Below are 15,433 nucleotides of genomic sequence, written 5' to 3'. Positions count from 1 at the left end.
ATACACACACACATACACTTTAACTTTTTCAAAGAAAAGTGAAAAATGTAAACATGCCCATCAGACACACACATTTAACAGGGTATTTGATTCCTCTTGTTGAATGTGGCAGTCGATGCACTTATTATGAGATTTCCTTTAGGTAACATATATTTCTTGACAGAAAGACACTGAGGAGGAGGTACGAGATATAATCCGCAGTAATATACACCTACAAGGCAAGGTAAGCCAGCTTTTACTTCAAGTAATGTTTACTATTTTCAGGATATTATTACTGAAAGTCTCACACTAGCAAGTGAGATTATTTTAGTTGGCCATTATTGTACTTGCCAAGACTTTGCATTAATAACCAGAATGGTAATAAATGGTGTAATCTTAAAAGTTGAGGGTTGTAAATTGCATACAAATGGATGGAAATAGAAAACACTATCCTGAGTGAGGTAAGCCAGACCCAAAAAGAGGAACATGGGATGTACTCACTCATATTTGGTTTCTAGCCATAATTAAAAGACAGTGAGCTTATAATTCGCAATCCTAGAGAAGCTAAATAAGAAGGTGAATCCAAAGACAAACATATAGGCATCCCCCTGAATATTAACCTTCATCAGGCGATGAAAGGAGACAGAGACAGAGACCCAAATTGGAGCACCGGACAGAAATCTCAAGGTCCAAATCAGGAGCAGAAGGAGGGGGAGCACGAGCAAGGAACTCAGGACCGCGAGGGGTACACCCACATTCTGAGACAATGGGGATGTTCTTTCGGGAATTCACCAAGGCCAGCTGGCCTGAGTCTGAAAAAGCATGGGATAAAACCGGACTTGCTGAACATAGCGGACAATGAAGACTACAGAGAACTCAATAACAAGGGCAATGGGTTTTTGATCCTACTGCACGTGCTGGCTTTGGGGGGGGGGCCTGGGCGGTTTGGATGCTCAACTTACTAAACCTGGATGGAGGTGGGCAGTCCTTGGACTTCCCACAGGCCAGGGAACCCTGATGGCTCTTCAAGCTGATGAGGGAGAGGGACTTAATCGGGGGAGGGGGAGGGAAATGGGAGGCGGTGGCGGGGAGGAGGCAGAAATCCTCAATAAATAAATAAATTAAAAAAAAAAGAAAAAAAATTATAAAATTAAAAATGAAGTTCATCACAGATTGAATAAATACTGTATATGCATTTTACAACTGTTTTTTTTTTTTTGTGGTTTGGGGGAACCTGGAAGCAGAAATCCATAACAAGTTGAATTTTTTTCCTTTAGTGTTAAGGTAAAAATGTGTATTTAGGAGTTATTCATATAGAGGAGATATTGATGTTTACTGCAGTAAGTGTAAATGTGTTGACCCAAGGAGAGGAAAAACCTATTAAAGACTAGTGTGACTAGAAACTGGTTTCCAGCAGCACTGAAAGAGTTGCTAAAACTGAGTTTCACAGTCCAGTATTTGCTATTACTCAAAGATTTTCTTAAATACTACCAAGTAGGTCACTCATTTATTTATAAGATATATAATTTAAAAAGTCTGTTTTTGTTGAGCTTGGTGGGTAGTGCATGCCTGTAATCCCAACCCTCAAGAGGCTGAGATGCGAAGATGTAAATTTGTGTCTAGTTTGGGTTACATAGCAAGGCCTTGAGTTCAAAAGCAAAACCCAACCAAACAAAAGAGATCTAACTACTATGTGACCCCACCTGTAGGTTTCTAATCTATTTTGTCACCCCTCTGAGGATTCTGTATAATTAATATAACTGAAGGTATAAAAAATATATTAAAAAATCACTAATTAGTACTTTAGTGTTTTAAAATATTCCTTCCCACAGACCTACATGTCTTTATTCTTTTAGTATCTGGGAAGATATGATTGCTACAGGTAAAATATGCTTCTGCTATATTCCCAGTGCACATGGTGTCTTTAAGGCAAGTTTTTATGAACTTCTATGCGAGCAAAGCCATATTTTAGTAATAAGTCCTGCAGAGAAGAGGATTAACTCCTAGTGTAGTCTCTTTTTCAGAGAGAAAAGAAAAACCTAAATATTTTTGTGATTTGTTGTAAAACCTCTGTCTGAACACAGAGCCAGAATATATACTGTGAGCTCCCATTCAGTGAGAAACATGAATGTTTTTACAGACACGGGAGTTAGATGGCATCATGAATCCCTGAAGGGTTCCTGAGGTCTTTCCACTTAGGCAACCCCCGTTAAGTATCCTTAGGGTCTGTGCCCATGGCAGGAAGTGGTCATGTAGCCCTTGAGTGTAGTGGTATTTCATTTGTATTTTAATAAATGAAGTTTGCCTGAATATCAGATAATAAAACAGCCCCACTGGTCAGCCTTATAGAAGGGGCAGTGGTAACACCACCTTTAATCCCAGTAGTTACAGTAGTTGCTGTAGAAACTAGGCGGTGCATGCCTTAAATCCCGGTGGTGCAAGGCTTTAATCCAAGCCCTAGAGAGGATTATAAAAACGGGAAGAGGCAGCTCTCAATTTTAGTCTCTTTCTGAGATTCTTGGAGGAGGCAGGATTGCCATTTCAGAGAGAGAGAGAGATAGAAGTAAGAGCCAGTGGCTTGCTGTTTTGCATTTATGACCTTCAGGTTGAACCCCAATTTCTCTCTCTGAGTTTTTATTAATCATGAATCACTTTGGTTTTGAGATCCTGCATTTTCCCCTGGGAGCTTTCAGGAGCCACCTAGACAGTAATGTTTCACATCAAACCCTGGTTTGGTGGCGCCAGCCTCAAAGATGTTCTAACACTCTCCCACTGCTGGCTGCCTTTGGCCTCACTGCTGCATCCATTCCTTGCTGCATCAAATCATAGGCACTGGAGAAAGAGTGCTGTTGCCTCATCTAATGGGAGGACTGCCGGGGTAGGGTCTACTTTAGGATCCTCCTCTCTTACCATCTAGATGGACACACGGGCCCATTTGTGAAGTAGCCTCACTTTTGCTTTGTCATCACACTTTGTGTGAACACCAGACAGAGGCAGAACCTTAGAGGAGTCATTGCTGACAGAGAACATACAGATTTCACCTTATCGAAAACATCTATTTATTGAAGAGACAAGGACGAAACACATAGACCTTTGATATGAAAACATAGAGGAAAGCATTTATTTTGAGCAAAGGACAAACAGTTTTAAGAAGTCATTCATATATGAAGTTCTGTCCAGGGGTTCATCTCCGCTTCAAAGTTCTTCCTGTCTTAGAAGTTTGGAAGTTTGAGACTATCTCTAGTATTTCTTTCCCCCTATAAAATGCAATTTTGTTTTCTGTGGAAATTCTAAAGTGAAGGGAAAGACCTGGGAATTGCTTTGTCTACTTTTAATGGCATGGCACCTGGCGCTTATGTTTTATTTCTTTGAAATGACAGGCTTTTCTCCCACTAAGATGCCTATATCTGCCAGGTTTTATGATTTTATAGTCTGTCTTAAAAACATGAAGACAAAATTTTTTTTTTAAAAAAAAATCTTTGAAGTTGGAGAACTGGTTCATCTATTTACACTTAACTGTTCTTTTAGAGAAGTTTGGTTCCAACTCTCACACCAGGGAATCTGATGCCCTCTTCTAGACAACATAGGCATATGCACTCGTGTGCACAGAACTACATAGACACACAGTTTAAGAAATAAAATATTAAAAAATAAATTATAAAGATTTTATTTTGAGTTTTTATTATGAAATTTGACAGCATTAGCAAATAAAATGTTGAGATTTCTTTTTGGTGAGTGTAAAATTTGTATGCTGTATTGGTTTATATTAAAGTTTTCATTTCAGTGAGAATTTGCTGTGTTCTAAACTCCCTAAGTTTAGAGTCAAGTTTAGACCAGACCCGAAATAAACATACAGAAACTATATTAAATGCAATACTGTTTGCTCAATAGCTTAAGCATATTTCTAGCTAGCTCTTACATCTTAAATTAACCCATTTCTATTATTTTATATTTTATCATGAGGCTTGTGGTTTACCAGTAAGGGTCCAGCTAGTGTCTCATGTTTTCTCCTCCAGTGGTTACAAGGCTGGGATCCAGTGAGGAGTGGAGGCAGGGAGGTCAGAAGAGGATTGTTTTTGGGATCCACAGGAGGTGTGTTCAGCTACAGCACTGGGGATGAGCTTAGGTCTGCTGAGGGAAGAGAGAGAGTGGCGGTCTATGGCAGACTAACTGGTCTTCCGGCTGAGCTATGAAATTTCAATACTGTTCCTTGCTTCAGCATAGACAAGTGCCTGGGGTACATTCACTGGAGATGCAGCCATTTTCACTACTGCAGTTCTCTGAATTTCTGTCTCAGGAAAAATACCCGGGACTCTTGTTAACATTGTTCATATCAAATTGTCAAAACACATTCCTGGGAGATTCCAGGGCCTCTGGACTGTGGTTTCCTGACCCTGTGCTGCTGACTGGTGACTTTCCCAAGCAACACAAAAGGTCTTCTGTGGTTTCAGGGAGTTTTTGGGTTCCCAGACACCAAAGCTGGTGTCGTCCACCCCGGTTACCTACTATGTGTTTACCCCTAATTACATCTTAACTACTCTAGGGAAATATTCCCAATCACTCACACAGTCGGTCACATGTGTCTTCCCCATTATCCTCATTGAAATGATAAACAGTAATGAAATTTCTATCCTCTCTACTACATGAGAATTTCATGACTATATGAAGTTTTATGTTTCTAATCTCTAAATAGCTTTCTCTTGCTCTTTTAGTGATATATCTAAGATATATACATCATAAAATATAGACACAGAGGTATGGGTATAGCAGTCAAACCAAACTAACCTTTCCATTTCCTCACATGGTTGTATATTTGTAAATAGGATTTAAATATTCTCAGTGAGCTTTGGTAGTGTAGTATCGTCTAATTAAAGGAGTTGTCACACAGTCCGGCCTCTTCCTAGACTTCTATGTGGCTAGAATTCTGTAGGTGTTTTAGTACTCTTCTCTGTGTGTTTAGTGGTCATGGTAGACCCAGCAAATCATGCTGGACACCTCCTCTCTTCAGTTGCCACCATGTGTTTTCTTCACCACAGTTGGAAGATCCTGCAATCAGGTGGCAAATGGCTCTCTACAAAGACCTGCCAAACAGGACGGAAGACACCTCAGACCCAGAGAGGACAGTCGAGCGTGTCCTGGATATAGCAAATGTACTTTTTCATCTTGAACAGGTCAGATCTTTGTGTTAATCCCATCATATTTGCCTTAACCACATAAAATACTTTTTTAAAATGTTCATTAATTTTAACTGTGGTCCCCCAACTCCCATATATGTTTAGAATATTCATTACAATGAGAATATAATTCATTATTTCCAAGATTATAGTTTTAGGAGACATCTGTAGATAGTATGTTTCAGGAGATCAGAGCCTTCAATTCTATTATATTTTTTAAACTTTTCTAAAATTCTATAGATTGTTAGTAGTATAGACTTTATTCTAAACCTTTCTAACAAAATATCACAGTTATACCGGATTTCAAATATTTTATTTTTATATCATTTTAATACTTCACATAAAATATGTCTGAGATATTTTATCTTTTGCTGGTTTAATATCTGAAGTATTTTCTCTTTTGCTTGCTTTACCTTTGCTTTTATGAGAGATTTTGAGCAATTTCTCTCTGATATAAAGAGAAAATTACATTTATAAAAAAATAATACATTGACCGTAAAACCTCAAATGAGGAAAATATTTTTGTGTCATTTTTCAGTCATAACCTGTTTTAAATATCAAAAAATTCTTGTGTGTTTTATTTTTTATTTTGTCTTCTTAGTTCAAGAATGTTCAAAGTAGTAATTCTTGTGACACTCTCAGACGATTATATTGTATGCTTATATTATATTAAATACAGTCTGTTACAAAATACATGTATCCAGGCAATTGTCTGGTTTCCATACACATATCTGAATCTGCTTGTATATTCATTCAATGAAACTTATTCTCTACACACGTAAACATATTCTCTTTTAAACATGACATCTACTCAACGAGGTAACATTCGAACTGGAGAGATGGCTCAGAAATAAAGGTGCTTGCTGTGAAAGCATGAGACCCTGAGGTCAGATCTCCAATTCCCATGTAAAGGCTGAATATGGTGGCCATTTCTGTAACAACAGCACAGGGATGGGCAGAGGCAGGAGGGTCCTGAGGACTCACTGCTTAGGCATCCTACCTGGGGCTGTCTGATCTGCAAGTTCACTGAGAGAGCCTATCTGAAATACTAAGGTGGAGAGGGTTAAAAATACTTTACAATGATCTCTTCCCTCTGCTCACAAACATATTGATGTGAGCATCCACTCATGCACATGTATTCAGCACACACACATAAAATAAATATTAAAAAAATAAGATTGCACCCATGAGAGAGGCTAGCATAGTTAGCCAGTAGGTCTATGACAGTACCTGGGGGATATGCTTTCTTAAAACTGAATATGAGAAAATAAAATGCCCTGTGTCATCCCAGAAACCTTCCTACCTTTGTGCTGTAGGGACTAAGTTTTGATTTTCTATCTGCTTTATCCACACTTGCGTATATAACCATAATATTAATATACATTTTGCTTTGATTTTACTATATATTGTTTGAACATCCATCCCTGACTTGAATGGTTAAATAACATATGGAGATAGTTTAAAGTAACCGGTCCCACTACTTAAATTTTTCCTTGTATAATTCTTTACCAAATTTTGAGGCTAGATGCTAGTTGGATCCTTTTCTGTCCAGTTTACAACTGTATCTCAAGAACTCAAGAACTTCACATACGTCTATGGATTTTCATCATATTCAGCAGATTGTCATACTTATCAAAACTGTTCTCTTAAAATCTCAGACCCCAAAGTGGAGTTTTATATCGGGATACATGGATCTCATTGGACGACAACTCAGCTCTTGATCCTGTTTTAATCAACACTATCCTCAATAAGAATTTATTCCACCTACTACTCTCATCAAGAAAACAATTGAAGTGAACATTTGCTAGATCATTACATTGATTTTCTTGAGGACAGAGAGTCAGAGAAATAAGAACTTGTCAGTTAGACAGATCACCCTGTTAAAATGTCTGCAATGGATCAGTCAGTCTTAATGTTTTCAATAATTATTGTATTCATAGTCCAAGCATTTGTTGCAAAGCATAATATATTTGGTTTACTTTGGGCTAACATAACATTTTCATTTTTTCCAGAAATCTAAGTATACTGAGTATACTGGCCGGAGATATTTCAGTCTGGGAAGTACAGTGCTCCATTGCCTAGAGAATACTAATTAATTTACAAAACCATACTAGGAATTTATATTCTTTCTAATACTTATGATTAATCTCTTTTTTTCTCTTGAAGTTTCAAGCACCGTTATTCAAATAAATAGCCTGTTTGCATAATTTCTTATAACTTTTGAATTCTCGTTTATCTTACCTAACAAAAATAGCTACATATTTTAGTACTTTCCTAATATTAAATCCTTCTATTTACTCCTGGTACTGAGTTCACACAGCCTTGTTGTCTTCTTGTATTAAAGAGGAGTAGGCTTTGCATTGACACTGCTTGTATCTGTGGTTGCCACACTTACAATACAAGTAGTTTCAGTGAATATGTGAATGAATGCATTTCTGTGTAGGAAACAAAACAACACAGCCCACACAGGGGATTAAAGAAACGAAACGAGGACCCGAGTTTGATCATCAGAACCCACATTTTAAAAACTGGGCCTGGCAGAATGTGCTTGTAATTCTAGCACTGGGGAGACAGAGACAGCCAGATCTCTGGGACTCACTGGCCAGCCAAACTTTCCTAATTGGTAAATTCTAGGCCAGTGAGAGACCTTATCTCAAAAACATAAACAAACGAAATACCAACAAACAAAACACAAGTTGGATGGCAACCGAGGAATGATAGCTGAAGTTGCTCACTGGCCTCCAAATGCATGCTCACATGTGTGTACACGTACTTGTGTACAAATATACATGCATACACATGGGATTAAAAAAACTTAAAGGGCTTAATATTTTTAGAATGACACAAAATGATTTTATATATAATGCTTTTCTGTTTCTTTGATTTTAAAGATAACAAGGCTTGGGAGCTACAGACTATTAGAAAATAGGTAATTTTTACTAAGTACCATTTGAAATCATCTAAAATTTAGCTTTGGGTAACTTTGAGGATATAGTCTTAACCAAAATAATTGTTAGGCAATTTGGAATAAATTTAAGAGATGCACCTGATTAATATCACACTGTTGAGGGTGGATTGAGGCTGTAAGCGTATCTTTATTTGTGCTGTTCTACCTCAGGTGGAACATCCTCAGAGATCAAAGAAGGCTGTATGGCATAAACTACTCTCTAAGCAGAGGAAAAGAGCCGTCGTCGCCTGCTTCCGGATGGCCCCCTTGTACAATCTGCCAAGGTCAGAATTTTTTAAAGTGCTTAATTAAAAGAGATTCATTTTCTTCTCTAAATAGTGGGTGACAATGGTAATCTAGCCAAGGGATGCACAGTAGAGAGTTATTGGTTCTTGAACTCATCGGTTTGTTTTCCTTGTTTATTTAGAGAACCACAGGTTGTCCTGTCATTTAAAAATAGTGTGTTGAGAAATAGCTGCTCACATAGGGGGAGGACATGTAGTGTGCTTGGAAACATTCTTTCAAGTCCAAAAGCTCAGATTTCAACTTGAGTTTCTGTATTACTCAACATCGGTCAAATTGATTTCTTCACTCTCCTATGGTTTCCCCTTCTGGACGGTGGCAGCACTGGCCCATACAGTACAAAGACAGACTGGTGAACATTACAGAGTGCTTGTCAGTATGCAGGTCACAGTAGATGCTAGCCATGTCTGCTGTTTGTATAATTGTTCTCATGCAGAGAAAAGATACTCTCCTGACTTTCAGCAATGACAAAATGAACCCAACAGACTCATCACTGTTCTCTTAGGATTAAAACAGCATACTTGTTAATAGAGCTATTACTTGGTGCATTCAAGTCTGGCTTGATGACCTCGTACAGTTTCCTGGGTATTCTCTCAAAGCATTGGTCTCTCTGCTACTCTTAACTTTCTGTAAGTAGTCATATTCCCACTGTGTTGGTTACGTTTCTATTACTGTGATAAAACACCAAGACCAAAGGTAATTTATAGACAAAAGAACACATTGGAAATGGTGTGAATCTAGTCTTCAGATTCTCGAAGCCCAGCTCCAATAGTACATTCCTTCAACAAGGTCACACTTCCCCAAACAGCTGTACCAAAGAAGAGCAAGTATTCAAATGCCGGAGACTATGGGGGATATTTCTCATTCAAGTAACCACATCTATGTGTTGTAAACAAGGCTCACTCATCTGTAACACTTTTCGGAACATCTCTGATCTCCCGTGCAAGTCAGCCCTCTTTCTGTATGTATATACAGTGAGGTTACTTCTGGTTGTTACAATGTGCTACAGTCTTCAGGGTGCTTGCCTCTCTGATTCCAAAGGTTCCATATAATTTTATGTTTCTGTTTTCCTAACTTTGAACAGCAACCAGTGCCTTGCCATTCAGTGAATCTCTATCATATTGGAGAAAGGATTAATCTTACAAAGACATCACTTAAACCATTTCAGGAGCATCTTAGCTGAGTGAGGTGTTTCTGAATTTCCCTGAAGGCTGGACATGTTGTCTGTTTAAAAGTCTAAAAATTGTGTTCATGACGATGAGGTTCTGAAAGCAGCCGAACACATCCTTTGGCTTGCCTTGTCCATGTGCGGGAATTTGCAGTCATTGCTAGTGTTTCCAAAAATGATAGTTCCTCTCCTGTTTTCAAGGCTCTTCTTGAGCCCGTCTTACCATTATGCTTCATGCTTTCCTAACACACTTCTGTTACTGTTGAATACAGGCTTCCCTCATACAATATCATTCCGTTACTTCTAATATGATGTCTGCTTACTATTCTTTTGTCCTTTCTCACCTAAATCTTACCTATTTCTCTCGTTAGCATCATGATGAGTTTTATTTTCTCTTCTTGTCTTCACTGATCTCTTTTTGTATTTCATAGGCAAACATTTTTTTTTGAAATTTATTTTGTGTGTATTTGTGTGTGGAATCTGTGGTTGTGGTGTTGCGCATACATCCAGTAGCCACAGAGGCCAGAAGAGGGCATTAGACCCCTGGAACTAGAGTTACAGATGGGCATGAGCCACCTCCCCTGGGTGCTGGGAACCAAGTTTGGGTCCTCTTCAAGAACACAAGTGTACACCACAGAACCATTTTTCAACTTCAGATGGACATATTTTTTAATCAGTGATCTAAGATTTCATCTTCATCCCTAGAGTTGTAGAAAATTCACTCAATAATTCCACTCTAGAATGCCAGAGCCTGTTTGAAATTAATCTGAATATAGGCTAATTCTTCTGTTGACTTACAGTATTTAGCAAGAATCAGAGTAGGAAATGATAGCCACCATTTAACTTATATCTATCTAACGTACTTTCATACTCTCTATTTCACTTTAAGTCTTATAAGATTGAGATGTAGATATAATTATTCTTGTTGCATGTATGAGAATTGTGAAAATTGTAAGCTTAGAAATGTTTGATCTGGGACTAAACCCAAAGTCAGTATGTGAGCTGAGGAACCTGCCTTTATCTGGCCCAAGGAATTGTCTGTGAAGAGAAGAATCTGAAATAGGATGTCTATTTTTATTTTATATTTTAGTACACAGATAATCTGATAATAAAGTACTATTGAATTCTTTTTCAAATATTTAAAATCTTTTTTGACATTGTGTTTATCCTTTAGGCATCGGGCTGTCAATCTTTTTCTTCAGGGATATGAAAAGTCTTGGATTGAAACGGAGGAGCATTACTTTGAGGATAAATTGATTGAAGATTTAGCGGTAAGTTTTTCTTAATGGGGTTATAGCATGAAAGAGGATTGAAAGAAAAGTGTTACATAGCACATTGGTCTTGGGAAACTTTTTCATTTCAACTGTTGCTGCATTTGATGTTGATGACACCCCCCCCCCGTTTTATTTTCCAAAATATATAGCTATCAATATCAAAAATTCAGAATATAAAATGAAAAACATGAATTATTTTATTAACTGTGGTTCAGTTATCAAAGCCCTATCCACATTAAAGCCAAGGTGAAAATCTAAAAGAAATTATTCATACCAAGTAAATTAAAGACTAAAAAACTTTGCTGATTGTCAAAGGTAAACAGGTCAGAGGTGACATCCACAGGTCCTCTCTTTCTCTCACACCCACTAGGTCAGAAGGTGACATCCATATGAGTCTTCTCACAGATCTGGAAGCCTCACATGATCTCTTCTGTGCCACAGCAATCTGTATCTCTCTTTTCTAACATCAAATGTGGTCCATCTTTCCACTCTTGTTTTCTCTCTCTTATTATTCCCCACTAACAAAACTATCTCATCCTATAACCATAGAAGAGCCATCTGTCTGGCTCGGTCAGATAATGAGGTTTTTGTCAAGAAGTGGAGTGGACATGGAAGAGGAGGAAGTTGGGTTAAGCATGGTACTCAGCAGGTAGAACCTCCCTCCATCTGACAGTAGTAGGGTGACCATTCTGATGGGCATTACACCATGGAGGACTGAGGAACTTCAACATCTCTTATAAACTAAGCTACTACTTTAAACCATCTTTCCAAATGAATTTTTAAAACACAGGTCCCGCAGAAGTCTGTGGAGTTCCTGGAGATGTTAAGATTTCCAAGTTAAATGTCTCTTATATTGAAATCACTTTTTAATTTACAAATTGTCAGGAGCTAATAATAAATACAATACAATAGTAAAATCCTAACTCTGAGTGCCCTTCCCATCTGTTTCAAACAGGCAGTGTTGCCCAAATTGACTTCCAGTTCTCTATTTGGCCAAAGACAGGCTTGAACTTCCGGTTCTTCTGTCTCCACTCTCATGAGTTGGGATTCTGTGCTGGGATCCAGCCCAGGTCTTCACGTGCGCTGGGCAAAGACTCTACCAAGGGAGCCCCAGCCCTAACCCTGTTACTGGTTCTCTAATGAATTTTACTTGCCTTTACAATCAAAGCAACCATAGAATATTGAGGCATCTCATACAATTTTGACTACTAATCACATCAACATTCTTAACCCAGTTAAGAATCTCCTTTGAAATAGAAAGAAAATCATGTGAAATGGGCAAAAATGTCTCTGGAGACACAAAATCCATTAAGTCATTCGGGAAAATCAGAATCAATCAATTCTGCCAGCAACAAAAATGTTTAATATTTTTTTCAATGATGAAGATTTATCTAATGTTATTTTTGTTTTAAAAGTAAATAAAATAAAAAGTGTATACATCCTCAGTCACTAATCCATTTTGTCGTTTTTGTCTATCATTTTTAAGTCAAGAAAATATTTTATATGATAAATATTCTTGTATAGACTTAATTGTCATATATAATGTGACAACATTTTATTGTTATAAAATTTTATTTTTTACCCTGCCTGAAGCTTAACTCTCCCCTGTTACAAATATTCTTTCTGTTGGTTTTAAGTCTTGCTGGAAAGAATAGTGTTTTCTTTTTAAATTTTGTGAGTTATTTTTGTTCAGCTGTTTTTTGATCCAAGCGTTAAAATGCTTCTGCTTTAAATCAGTATAGTAATCATTATACTTGTTAGATTTTTATCTGTATTGTATTATATATTATATAGGCACAAAACACAGCACATATCACATGCTGATTCCTGGCGCTTGCTGATCAGTAAAACTAGTCTAATCAGTGAGCTGCAGGTTCAAGAGAGACCCTGTCTTAAAAGCTGAAGTGGATAGCTTCTAAAAAATGATAACACCTGAGGCTAACATCTGGCTTCCACACACATACCCATACATACATACGTGCATTCACATAGGCACCCCTCCCCTACAAAATTATATATTATGAAAAGCACACATCTGCATGCACGCAACACAATCCTTCCTATTGCTCCTGGATTTGGGGGAACACTTCCATTTTCTTGCTTTGGTTTTTAGTTATTGAAACACTGTCTTGCTGTGTAGCACAGGCTGGCTTTAAATTTGCAATCCCCCTGGTCTTCCTGCCTCTGTTTCTTAAGGGCTGGGGTTGTAGCTATAAGCCACTATGCTGGTCTTAAATATTTGTTTTAAATGAGAAATGTTATATACTTTATATTTATCTGCTTCCCCCTCTCCCCCAGAAACCAGGTGCTGAACCTGCAGAAGAAGATGAAGCCACGAAAAGAGTCGATCCTCTTCACCAGCTCATTCTTCTCTTCAGCCGCACGGCCTTGACGGAGAAATGGTATGGTGGTGGTGGTGGTGGGGTTAATAGCAGTCCTAGGAGACACTGATAAAAAAAAAAATCCACATCTAAGTCTTGTTTGTCATTTATTTATGTCTCAGTTACATCCTGTTCTTGTCAAGAGAGGGAGTGATTCACCAGTGTTATCTGACATAAACCCATAGATCAACATTCATTCATTTGGGGGGGGGGTCGGGGGATCTTTAAACCCTACCAGTGAGGAGCTGGAAAGATGGTTAGTCAGCAAAATAATTGCCTTGCAATTATGAGGACCTGAGTTCTATTCCATAATTCACATAAAAAGTCAGATACGGTGGTGGTGTGTGTATGCAAACCCAACACTAGGGAAGGAGAAACAGCAGGCTGATTCCTGGGGTTAGCTGTCCAGCAAACCTGGACTGCTCAGTGAGTTCCAGGGTTCAGTGAGAGACCCTATCTCAAAAGCCAAAGTGGATGGCTTCTAAGAAGTGATAACAGCTGAGGGTGACCTCTGACCTACACACACACACACACACACACACACACACACACACACACACACACACACACGTGTTCTCATATATATATCCCTCTCCCCAAAAGAACTATCAAAAAATTCTGGGATTTCTTATTTCTGTATTAGGCTGATTTTATTGATTCTGAATCTTACAAAAGGTTTTCTTTTATCAAGCAGTGTCAAAAATAAAATAACTCATAGCAAACAAAACTCATTGCTGAGAATGCATGGAAACCCTTGAGAGTGGCCTTCGGCGTCCCTTTAGAGGGTATCTCCCACTTCAGTGAGGCTTAGGAAGCCATTAAGTACTGGGTGAGGCCTTTGGTAGCATCTCTCAGATCTGTTTTAGGGATTTTGCCCACCTTTCTTGCCTTCTCTCTTGGTTCTACAAATGCACCGCAGCTTCAGAGAGCAAACTCCTGTCGAGTTACACAACAAATTCCATCCCAGAAGCTCCAGGGAAGATGCCATGGCTTCATCCTCCTACTGGGGGCACTCAAGGGTATTGGCTCTGTGGGAGGGACATCTTCAAGGTTGTAGAACCTTATTTCCTACCCCAGGTCTTAACCTTTCTCCTCAGACCCTGGGAGATCATTTAATTATCAATACACATCTACATGAGTCTTCTCACAGATCCAAAAGCACCAAGTGATCTCTTTGTGTGCCACAGCAATCTGTGTCTCTCTTTCTTAACATTGAATGTGGTCCATCCTTTCGCTCACGTTTTCTCTCTCTTATTATTCCCCACTAACAAAACCATCTCATCTTATAAGCATAGAACAACTGTCTGTCTGGCCTGGTCAGGTAATGAGGTCGTTCTCATATGTGAAGTTGGGAACTACTATGATATGTTTATAAATGTTGGTCACTCTTTGATAGAAACTTGATTGTTCACGCAGTAATAGTTTCCATACTTCCATAGAAATAGAATAGGGAATATATTTAGTCCTGCTTTGAATTTTGAAAGTCATCATTCTTCTGGCCATCTTATTATTTTTAACTATGACATTTTAGCTTGCTGAGTCTTTCCTTAAATGTCAATATCACCGTGCTGTCAGAAGCTCTGTGCCACCTCAGTTTGCTTTTGCTTCCTTTTTCTTCCCATTTTGTAGTTTGAAGAAAGTTAGTCATTCCATTTGTGTGCATTTGCATGTATGTCATAGGCCAGCTTTGTTCTCAAACTTGAAGGACTCTGCTATACAGTGGGGGTGGGGGTTGAAATCTGCTGAAGCTATTGACAGCTTTTGCTTTCTGATTGTAAAATGGTTTGTTTTTGAATGTTACTATTACCTAAGTTTTGTGTTCATTTTATTGTAAGAAAAGAATATGTGTTGAGAAGCAGCAGTTCCTTTATATGGGTATGTTTTTCTACATATGATGAGCCTCCTACTTAATTATTGATCTTTCCCCCCTTGTTTTCATAGCAAACTGGAGGAAGATTTTCTATATATGGCATATGCAGATATTATGGCAAAGGTAAATATAAATCTTGATTTTAATATTTAATAAAACTGAACTAGTTTTACTTATTAGATGGTAAGAATCTACATAAAAGATACTGTTAAATCTTATAAACATGAAGTACATAGATCCCCAACTTTGCACTGCTTTCAGGAATTTCTGCTCTGGCTTCCTGGATCACTCAAGATCATTTTCTGTTTTGCACTTTATGAGTGGGGAATTTGCTAGA

At 38.1% G+C, this 15,433-nt stretch overlaps 1 protein-coding gene across 3 annotated transcripts in view; it reads left to right on the top strand.

The window, feature by feature from the left end:
- Ryr2 (ryanodine receptor 2) overlaps nucleotides 1-15,433 on the top strand; it is a 574,535-nt gene that overhangs the window by 477,464 nt on the left and 81,638 nt on the right. For 2 of the 3 annotated variants that reach the window (XM_026788350.1, XM_026788349.1), the window contains exons 72-77: nucleotides 164-223; nucleotides 5,016-5,150; nucleotides 8,272-8,384; nucleotides 10,746-10,842; nucleotides 13,144-13,247; nucleotides 15,168-15,219. In XM_026788350.1, the coding sequence (XP_026644151.1) occupies nucleotides 164-223; nucleotides 5,016-5,150; nucleotides 8,272-8,384; nucleotides 10,746-10,842; nucleotides 13,144-13,247; nucleotides 15,168-15,219 (561 nt within the window). Of the gene's footprint in view, nucleotides 1-163; nucleotides 224-5,015; nucleotides 5,151-7,165; nucleotides 7,211-8,271; nucleotides 8,385-10,745; nucleotides 10,843-13,143; nucleotides 13,248-15,167; nucleotides 15,220-15,433 lie in introns of all 3 variants that reach the window. The other variant, XM_026788348.1, reaches the window with a different exon arrangement.

Source organism: Microtus ochrogaster, unplaced genomic scaffold, assembly GCF_000317375.1.
Source record: "Microtus ochrogaster isolate Prairie Vole_2 unplaced genomic scaffold, MicOch1.0 UNK2, whole genome shotgun sequence".
NCBI lineage: Eukaryota > Metazoa > Chordata > Mammalia > Rodentia > Cricetidae > Microtus > Microtus ochrogaster.
Note: the sequence above shows the minus strand (reverse complement) of the source record. Positions and strands in the feature narration are given on the sequence as shown.